This window comes from Rhinolophus sinicus, chromosome 8 (assembly GCF_057876585.1).
Source record: "Rhinolophus sinicus isolate RSI-liver-muscle chromosome 8, RSI-T2T, whole genome shotgun sequence".
NCBI classification, from domain to species: Eukaryota; Metazoa; Chordata; class Mammalia; order Chiroptera; family Rhinolophidae; genus Rhinolophus; species Rhinolophus sinicus.
Genome location: NC_142508.1, coordinates 28,422,501 through 28,432,500, shown reverse-complemented (window position 1 = coordinate 28,432,500; position 10,000 = coordinate 28,422,501). Strand labels below are relative to the sequence as shown.

The window sequence follows — 10,000 nt, the reverse complement described above, 5'->3', positions numbered from 1 at the left end:
GGCCTTATTATTGCTTCCACCTGCTAGGCTTCGGTTGGACTTTTGCACGAAGTTGGAGGCCCATGGAAGAAATTTCTCTAAGTGGACCGCCTATGCTCTGGGTCTTCCAATGGGAAGGCAAGAGGTGGGTCTGATGAGGAGCAGTATTAAAGGGACATTTGGCACCTAAAAGATAGCCTGGAAGTAAAAAGTGCTGAAAGGGCAGGAGAATGAGGATCCGTGGGAGAGCTGCATTATGTTCAGGAAATACAGCAAGGGATCCCCCGGAGTTGCTGTGGGCGGGAGACTGAAGATTGAAGTAAAGTAAGCTTGAGGGCTAAGGGAAGATGTGTGGCAGGAAAGGTGAAAATGCCATCACAGGAGAAGTACATACTCAGAGCTCTCATTAGCCAGGGGATCAGTGAAGGCTATTGCAAGTAGTCCAGCCTTTGGGAATTTGATTGTAAGTGGACCCACTGCATGGAGGCTTGCAAGCTTGCATAACTCAATCACTAAGCTTTTAAAATAAAAAAGAGGGAGGTTTTGCCTGCTAGGCAGGTCTTTCTACAGTCTTGGAGATCTAATTCTTTCTTATTGCCTTAACACTTTTTACTATTAAATTCTCTATTTCCTACACTAAAATAGTCCTGGTCTCACTAATTTGAAGATATTTTTTTCTTTAGGCAAGGACAAGAAAAAGCATGACAGAATATACTTGCCTATCTGTCTCTTAAAACCTGGAACCAGTATTTATTTTTGTATTGGCACCTAGGTAACATTCTTTAGTTTTTAAGTCCTCCTCTCACATATGTAAAATATAGAATAGATATAATTCAACACATTGCAAAAAATACTATGTTTTGGTTTTATAAATTAATGCTAACTTAATTTGTCTGAGGTTATGAAGATACAGAATGAAATGAACTTGCCCTAAGTGTCCTTTTCCCTTGTCTTAAAAAATAAATACTGGTGCTATAAAGGACTGATTTAAAACATTTAAAAAATTTCAATGAATTCAACTAGCATTAAAATATAGAGACTTAAAAGGAAGACTGACCATTTAGTATGGACCTTGAAAAGTAAAAACTTGATCTACATTTTCACCTGTTTGAGAAATCTATATTTGGTAATTATGTGAATGTATAAGACTAAAATGAGACTTTAGAGTCTAAAGATTAATGTACAAATATGCTTTTGGAATACACATGGGGATAATTAGTTCACAAGAATCATCAATATTATCAAATCCCTTCCAGTTATACTTACGAACAGTGATTATTGAACTATAAGATGCAGAATCACAATGTTGCTGTAAAATGTATCCATAGAGCTACCATTCCTTCTGTTTGCTCTCGTACTATATTAAAATGGAATCGCACAGAGATTAAACACTTTAATTTTATTTCTTATACTATTTTCATAATGAAATTTTTATGTTTTGTTACTTGTGTTTTAAAACTTAGTTTAATTTTAATCCTGGAGCAAAGCATAATGTACTGAGTTGCTAAATTTATTGATAGCTGATTAAAGTGAAAGATAAGATTTTCATTTGTTCTGTTCATATGTTTCACAGATGTTTGTCACTGTTGAAGATCTAAACAGTATTCTATTTACTGAAGGTAGTCATGATCATTAGTTTTTTAAAATTACCATGTTGTCATGTCCTACAACTTTGAGTGTTCAACATACTAACCTTTGTGAATTAAAATTAGAATTCTTACTAATTAAAGTTATTTTTTCCCAAGAAGTGAACCTTAATTTGTGAACAGCATTTTAGATATGTTGTTTAAACAACTGAAAAGCAGTGGCAAATACTTTATAAACAACTTAATTTTCATTTACTTAGTGAAATATCACTTGTTACAAAAAAGATTGTATAATTTGCTATACAGCAGATATCCTTCCCCAAATCATGTTTAAAAGGACATCCAGTTTCAATTTTTAAAAATTAAAAATATTCATGTGCTTGTTCAAATTTTGTTCTTACACATTCAGCTATGTCCTTCATATTTGGCACTTTGATTTATTAGGCAATCTTAGCATTAACGCCTTTTAGCAAAGCAGCCCTAGATTTCAGACCATTGTGCATGGTATTGTGATGAATTAATCCCACCAGAGCACAAAAGTTATCATTATTTAAATGCTAGTTTCTTTCTGAAGTTTTACTTCACAGTTAAGTTTTCAAAATCAGAATTTAGCTGATATGCTGAGGTAAATGTGATTTCTTGTTGCATAGGTAGATTTTCCTCACACTTAGCCCTTTCTTATGTGAACCACCATGGAAATATTTAACAATATTAACTACTGATAAATTTAAAAATGATTAAAATTATTTAAGAATATGTGATAACTTTTTAATCTGATGGTGTACTTTTCTTTAAATGTGATATTCAAAGCCTCTCGGACTTAAAGTCTCTTGGAATTAATGTATATATTTGGTTAAATAAATTAGACAGTAGAAGAAAGCAGACACTGGACACAAAGTATCTTTTAATGTAGGTATAAATAATTGTGTTCAAGAAAAGGTTACAGAAAGAAATAGTTATACACTTCTCATATGTACTGTTATTTATTCTTAGTTTTTCAGGAAGTCATTTTTTTCATCCAGTTTTTTTTAATTAAAAGGTAAGATGCCAAAAATTTAGACTTAATACTGACACACCAATATTGTAAGATGGAATGTCTGTGCATGTGATAGGGGAGCCTGGTGGGAAGTGGAAGTCATTTCTCCTTTCATACCTTCTTAACACATATAGTGAGACCTATCTATCTGTGGTCCATCTATCCACATACATACACACACGTGGAGTGAAGGTGGAAGAGAAGAAGGAAGGAAGAGAGGAAAGATGAGCCAGAAGCCCAGAGGAAAAAGGACCGGTAGTGTCTCTGGTGGTCGTTGAGGTAACACAGTTAACTCTACTCGCCCAGGTCAAGTTTCAGACTTTTGAACATTGTAGTAAATATGGAACAGGATATATGCAGGTTTCTGTTATCACTCTGGCAAATGTCTATCTCACATGGTACAGTTTTCAATGGAACCTAAAACTCTAAGAGGAAAAATAAAACCAACAAGTCTAGCATTCAGTACTACCCTATCATAAAGTAAGGAGGTCTAATTGAGCTATGTCTTTATATCCTGCTATTTGTACAAATAAAAGACTACATCTTGATGCAAAACAAACACAAAAGCACTGTTGTGACTATAACAGGGAGTCATATACTAATTTATGTAATAAGTGGTTGTGCACGCTTTATTCAAGTCTATGGCTGCAAGAAATGGCATGAATTGCTGGGTGTGTTTAATGCGGGATTATAGCAATTTGAAACATGTCAAACACATGGCTAATGCCTCATGCTTCACTCATTCTTGCGTAAACCTGCATAGCCACCATCCATTATACCCTTGGTAACAACACAATTCTGCAAGTAAATATTGTTACACTAAGTAACCTTTCAATTCAAGTTGTTTAGGAAGAGAAAATGCAATCTCGTGCAGTCAGTTCCAGTGTCAGTTTAATGTTTCAGAAGGGAAGTGGTGTAGAGAATAAGGATCTGTACAGTGACGCGCTTAAAAAAAAAGAAAAGGACAGGAAGGAAAACTCAAGGCAGGGAGGGAAGTACGAGTGCATCATTTGAGTGCAGGATGTGAAGAGCTACTTTCTGATGCGACTGAAAAGTTGTGTATGGTGAAAGATTTAAAGGGTTAGCTGACAGTTCAGACAAACACTAGAATGGAGACTCCCAATTTTACCTTCCTCTGTAATGATCTGGAATTTATTTTCACTGATTTTTGTAAAATGTTTGTGGTAGGATTGAGAAGTATGAATAATTTAGTTTGATATGTTTGGGATCGCAAGCACATCCACTTTGAAAGAATATGCTGAATTTGTAATTATTTAAAATATACTTTAAAAGATAAACAGCACCTCATACTGTGCTTGTGGAAAATAGGTGTGGAGATGTCACTGGGCGGAACTTAGTAAATACTGGGAAGCATCTTCATTATCCTTGAGGATACAGTTCCTTTATAGTGGATACACTATAAGCTTTCTCCTTTGGGGGAAATGTATGTTGTAATCATCTTATCACACAATTGCCCTGCCTTTGGCATATAAATGTTGGGTCAGATCCTTCTGTTCTGAAAGAAAAAACAGTGCTATCATTGTTACTGTTTTTCTTATGCATGATTTTACTATTAGGTGATTGAACTTAAAAGGTAGATCACAATTTTTACTCTACAGTTTTATAAAGTCAAAAGATCCATAAGGGATAATAAAATCCCCTGGTTGGGAGGAATTGGAAGTTATATAGGTCTTTGTAATTATAATAAAGATTTAGACCCAAGACTCTCTGCTTGTTGGTTATTTTTGATTATTTGATTGACTTAGTTATAAACAGTAATACATGCAGAATTCTTTAATTCATGCAATTGGTGCTGACATTACCCAAAGGTTAGTATGGAATACTTGCACCTGTCGGCTACATTTGAAAATACAGTTTTTAAAATTTTTTTTGTTCTTAGTGTTGGAAACTCCACCCAGAAATAATATTTCAAATAAATTTTGATGATGAAGGAAAAACCTACACATACATCTATACTCCAGCAGTATTGTCAAAAGTACAATTTAAATGCAATATGTAGACGTTATGTCTATCTGTTTCTACGGTCGGAGAGGACCCAGATTATAATTTTCCTATAAGTAGTAAAAGCAATCAGACCTTTTCTCTGAATATTTTAAACATTGTGCATGTAAAATTTATGCCTAATTTGAATACTTATTAGCTGCCTAATCTCAGAAAAGAGTCTTAGCTTTGTTTTTTTCTTATAAAATCCATCACTGTGTATCAGTTTTCATTTGTATGATTTTTCTTTGTTAATGTTCAGTAAAATGTTGAACAAAACCAATTTGTTCATACACACATTTAGTTCAAAAGTTGTTTACGATAGTTGCAGCAGTTTCTTCCTTTATGATTATTGGGTTTTTGTTGCTTAAAAAAACAATCAGAACAGCTTTTACTGGTATATGTAGATTTTGTTATACTAATTTGCTTTGCTAGCCCAACTATCACTGATGGTCTTTTATAAATCAGCAACTCTTTTTTTTAATTGATGTTTTAAGTCATAGAAATAATCTAATAATTTAGGCTGGATGAAAATACTTGTTAAAACTACTAACTGATAACCATTAATTTTAATAATTATAATGTTAGTATGCAGAAAATCTCTGTTGGATGTATGTCTCTGTCTCTGTGTATGAGTGTCCTTGATCACATTTCATAAGCATCTGGGGAACATGATTTGTCTAGAACACAAAGAGATATTACACTTACATTTGCTTTACAATAAATGCATTTACAATTTTTAAATGGAAAAAAGTCTTAAAATATGACCAAGTTTACAGTAGTGAAATCATGTAGTCATACAAAGCAGCCTGAGTGATAAGTTTCCACCCTTCCTCACGTTGACTGATTGCTCTGCCTGCCTGCCATCGCTGCTGAAGTCACGGTGCAGCCAGGCTGTTTCTGAGTTTCTGTCTGCAGAAGTACAACAGAGAAGTGTATCTCCTCGCGTAGGGCACAGGATTCAGACTTCTTTAAGAGCCCAAACTGATCTTTCTAAAGCACAGACTCAAGATGTTCTGTGAAATTCTGGTTTGTAAGAGCACATCGGTTCTTTATTTACTGCCAGGATTTCCACTGATCTTGGCAGGACATCTCACTGCCGTCCTGAAAGTACAGTATATTTATGCAGTGAAAACGATAAAACATTTATTACTGTAGAGAAGGTAATATGCATAATTTATGCTGTTTTTAGCACAATCATTAGTGATATTCTTGATAGATTTTATTTCCAGCTTTCATATCTAATACATGCCTGGAAAATTAATTTTATATCTTTCATTTATTTGCCTATGTTAAAATTGAGTTTTAAGTCATCTTCAAGTGAACAGCTTGATTGCTGCTCATGCATAAGCTTAATTACTTCCCAGGAAGGACAGTATTAAATGTTTTAAATGTCAGAAAAATAAATGAATATGAGCTGTTTGATTAAAAAAATAGGCAATATCTGACGTGTTTGCAGCAGGAGCTTTTTCTTAAAATGCCTCCAAGGCAAAATTTTATTTAGTCAAAAAAAAAAAAAAAAAAGAAACCCATTATACTATTTATCATGGGTTGATACCATATGATTTGTAACACCCTTACAAAATTTTAATTTTGTATGATTAGCTGTGCATCATTAAACAACAGCCTTGCATAAGATGTGCTGTAAAATTCTGACAGAATCAAGATAGTGAATATTTAAAATAAGGCTGTATAGTCATCCATGGTTGTCAAAGGTAGATAATAGGAAACATAGAACAGAGTGTGCAATCATGCCTTCATTTAAACTGGTTTTATAGGTAGACTTGAAAACGTGGCCATTCTTAAATGCTATTGACCACGCTATGTGCATGGCATGTTACTTTGGCTGTTAAATGTAACCACAAAAAAATTGCTTATAGAAACCATCATTTCAGTGATTAGTATCTGGATGAAAGCTGCATTTGTATTGCTTTTCTTGGTAAATGACTACTCAAGCCTTTTTTTTTTTTTTCCTTCTGAAGATGCTGTCTCTGTAATTGGCAGAGAGGGACATCTTGATAAGGGAAGTGTGAAGGTGTAACGTGTGTTAATTGATACTTCTTAATCACTTTTAGGTATTAAGTCATGATGCAGGAGTCTGCGACAGAGACAATAACCAACAGTTCAATGAATCAAAATGGAATGAGCACTCTAAGCAGCCAATTAGATGCTGGCAGCAGAGATGGAAGATCAAGTGGTGACACGAGCTCTGAAGTAAGCACAGTGGAGCTGCTGCACCTGCAACAACAGCAGGTAAGTTGTGTTTCCCTCAGTGAGCGCTTGCAACACATACGCCTGTTTGCTGGAAATGAAAGATGTATTCAGAGTAAACTGAGCATGTTGTTTTAGCTGAAGGATGCTGAGAATTGATTGTTATTTGGACCATGATTGAAGTCTGAGTAAAGGTAGCATTTTCATACCAGTCACGTCATACCAGCACCAGACTGCCCTTCAGGTGTGGGGTTGTTAATTAAGTTCACAGGGTGGTTTTCTGGGTGGTTTTCTCAGAGGTTCTGTGAAGCTTTGTAACAAATGTTTTATAGCTTCTAGTTGACTGTGTAACACTGCGCTGCAGATGTGATACTTAGTTTTCCACCAGAGGGCCACATTACTTGATTCTTGCTTATACAATGAAATTCTTCCAAGTCTGAGCTAAGGTGAAAAGGACCACAAGGACTTTGCACAACACAGATGCTTGCTGTGATTGCTGCAAATATTAGCTATTAATTAGTTGAAATTTGTTGAGAGATTTTGAACCATGTAAACACCATACTCATTTATGTTGTTTTTCTTGAAAACTCAGTCCAAGATGTTTTGAGTATATATCTTTTAATAACATGAAAGAGCACTTTTTATTTTCTGCTAGTGTCTCATAAAATACAGTTGTTCTAAGTCTAAAAAACTACACAACTGCTCAATCAAGATATACTGTTAAGAAGCCCATTATTCTTTTCATAAGACAGATTCATTTTTCCCTATTTTGTTTGTCAATGAAACATTGTTTCCAACCAAAGAATAGCTACTCCATTCTTCACTGATTCAACTCTGCGGAAACAGTGACAGAAAACAGAAAGCTTTCAAAGCACATACTTATATCAGGCCAGAGTGAGTATACTTGTTTGAAAATAAGATTATACTTGTTTGAAAATAAAGATTATTTCTTTTAAACTCTAGATTATATTCAGACTAAATGTAAAAAAAATTAAAAATGAAATATAATGAATTATTGAAAAGTTTCAAATTGATTGATATACCATTCACATTTTTAGTTAGTATATAATGAGCAAGAAAGCAGCTCAAAAGTTCAAAGAAATGCCCAGACTGCAGTAAAATTTAATAGAATCATTATTTTAAATAATAACAGTATTTAGAAAGTTATCTTAGTGTATATATACTAAATAATGTCTTAAATTGTTAGCATTGTTTTAAGAATAATCTTTTGAAAGAGCTGAACATAATGCTTTGAATATGTTCTCTATTATTTTGGAATTATGTCTTTTCATAGACAGTAAATATTAGGAAGATAATTTGTATTTTGTTTGGCAATATTTCCTTTTTAACCATCATAGGAATCAAATACCTACCAAAGTCTCAGGGTTAGCCTCTTTTACAGGCTATTTTAAATAAATGCTGTTTTTCAGGAGACTCCTTTTCTTCCTTTCACTTATTTACAGGAAACATCCTATCAGTGGGGTGCTGTAACATTCCCACTAACTCCCCTAAGAGTCCTAAGAATTTATAGCCAAATTCTATTTTGTCTGAGAATACCGCAGACTGTATTTGTAAAGCGAAGTGAAATTAACAATTGAAAAAAAATGGAGTTTAGTATTAATAAGACAACAGGTTCTGAAGGGAAATGCAAAGCAATACCTTTCCCCACCCCAAGCTCTGATTACTCATTAAATAAAAAGAAAACAGAGAAAAATCATGGCCACTTTATAGTACTCTGGAGTTATTTTATGATAAGATCTGTAAGGTGTAAACGTGAGTTTGCAGTTTACCTTGTTCTACACAGTTTGTTTATGTAAACCATACAGGAGTAAATACAAACAAAAAGTTAGGTTCTTCAGATAACTTAGAAACTTGAGTCACGTATTGCATGTTTCTGGAGTGTCTTCTAGAAGAAATTTAACACATGGGTAATGTAGGCACCTACAAAGATACCTCAGGAAGTGTCTATAGGAAGGTATGTCATCATTTAATAAATAAACATGTAAAAACCTTTGTAAATGTTTCTTCCCTTGGTTATGTTTTAACTATATTAATATAGTTAGATACTTAAAACCATTGAATTTTTGTCCTTCTGTAAATGTATTTTAGAATGTGCCTCTAAGTTCATTAAGGATAGGAATGTCTCTTCTATAAAACGAATGCAGTTATTGCTTTTAATGCTAACATATTCAGTATATTTCAAAAAGAATCAAAACCATGGGAAAATATTCAAACCAATTCATAAGATGTGAAATAATTTTACAAATTTATCTTTACTTGGTGTTTTTTAAATGTAAAGTTTTGAATAAAGAATACTTCTTGTAAGTATAATGGACTAATTGTTGGCTAAAGTCTCTCATTTAGAAATATAATTTAGGAGGCAATGAGTGATGAAAACAAAGTCAAATTTTGTTTGCTATGAAGTTCTGGCAGAATATGGTCTGTTTTGAGGACAGAATGTTTACCTTGATTTTTATGGCTTTTGTATTTTTATAGAGGGGAGCAGTTTGACTTAAATCGTGTATTTAGGAGGAAGGGTTTGTGTTTGGAATAGATTGTAACAGATACTTAGTGATACATGGAATGGTACAGTAAAAGGGATTGATAAATTATAGCTACAATTTTTACCTAGCATTTAGTTTTTTAATATTTCTGAAAGCTGGAGTATCTTTAAGTTTGAATATTTGAAATATAATGGACAAGATCATAGGGCCCACGTCTCTGTTCATATGCTCTGCTGTTTTATATTCACTGAAAAATTCGTGATATAAAAGCCTTTTCCTGATGAATTACTCCCTCCTTCATTCTTTTCTCATCTTCTAAAATTAGTACTAAATACTAGACTGTATAATATATGGAGGTAGCATATTTCAAAAGTAGTTTTAGATTAACTACATTGAGAAATTATTCTGCATTAGATGTAGAATTTTATTTTGATATTAGGTTTGCAGAATTAATTGTTTGTGTCACTAAGGTCAAAATAGTTGCTAAAAACTTGATTGCTTCACAGGGTAGATTTGGGCTTGCATTTTGAGCATTCATTAAATCCAATAATCTCTCTGAATGTTTTATGAGGTTGCACTGTTCTGAAGGTGTTTCAGGTGATGGTGTTTAAAAACATCTGGCCAGTACTTTCTTACTGTCACTTCATTTGTCCCTAGTCATTCAAAACAGAGTCTTTGAGTTA

The 10,000-nt window shown here is 33.5% G+C and overlaps 1 protein-coding gene across 16 annotated transcripts in view; it reads left to right on the top strand.

Annotated features, from left to right (window-relative positions):
• FOXP2 (forkhead box P2) overlaps positions 1–10,000 on the top strand; it is a 612,246-nt gene that overhangs the window by 347,327 nt on the left and 254,919 nt on the right. For 14 of the 16 annotated variants that reach the window (XM_074315705.2, XM_088799972.1, XM_074315704.2 and 11 more), the window contains one exon: positions 6,678–6,855. In XM_074315705.2, the coding sequence (XP_074171806.1) occupies positions 6,688–6,855 (168 nt within the window). In that variant the 5' untranslated portion in view covers positions 6,678–6,687. Of the gene's footprint in view, positions 1–6,677; positions 6,856–10,000 lie in introns of those variants that run through there. The other 2 variants (XM_088799974.1, XM_088799973.1) reach the window with 1 other exon arrangement.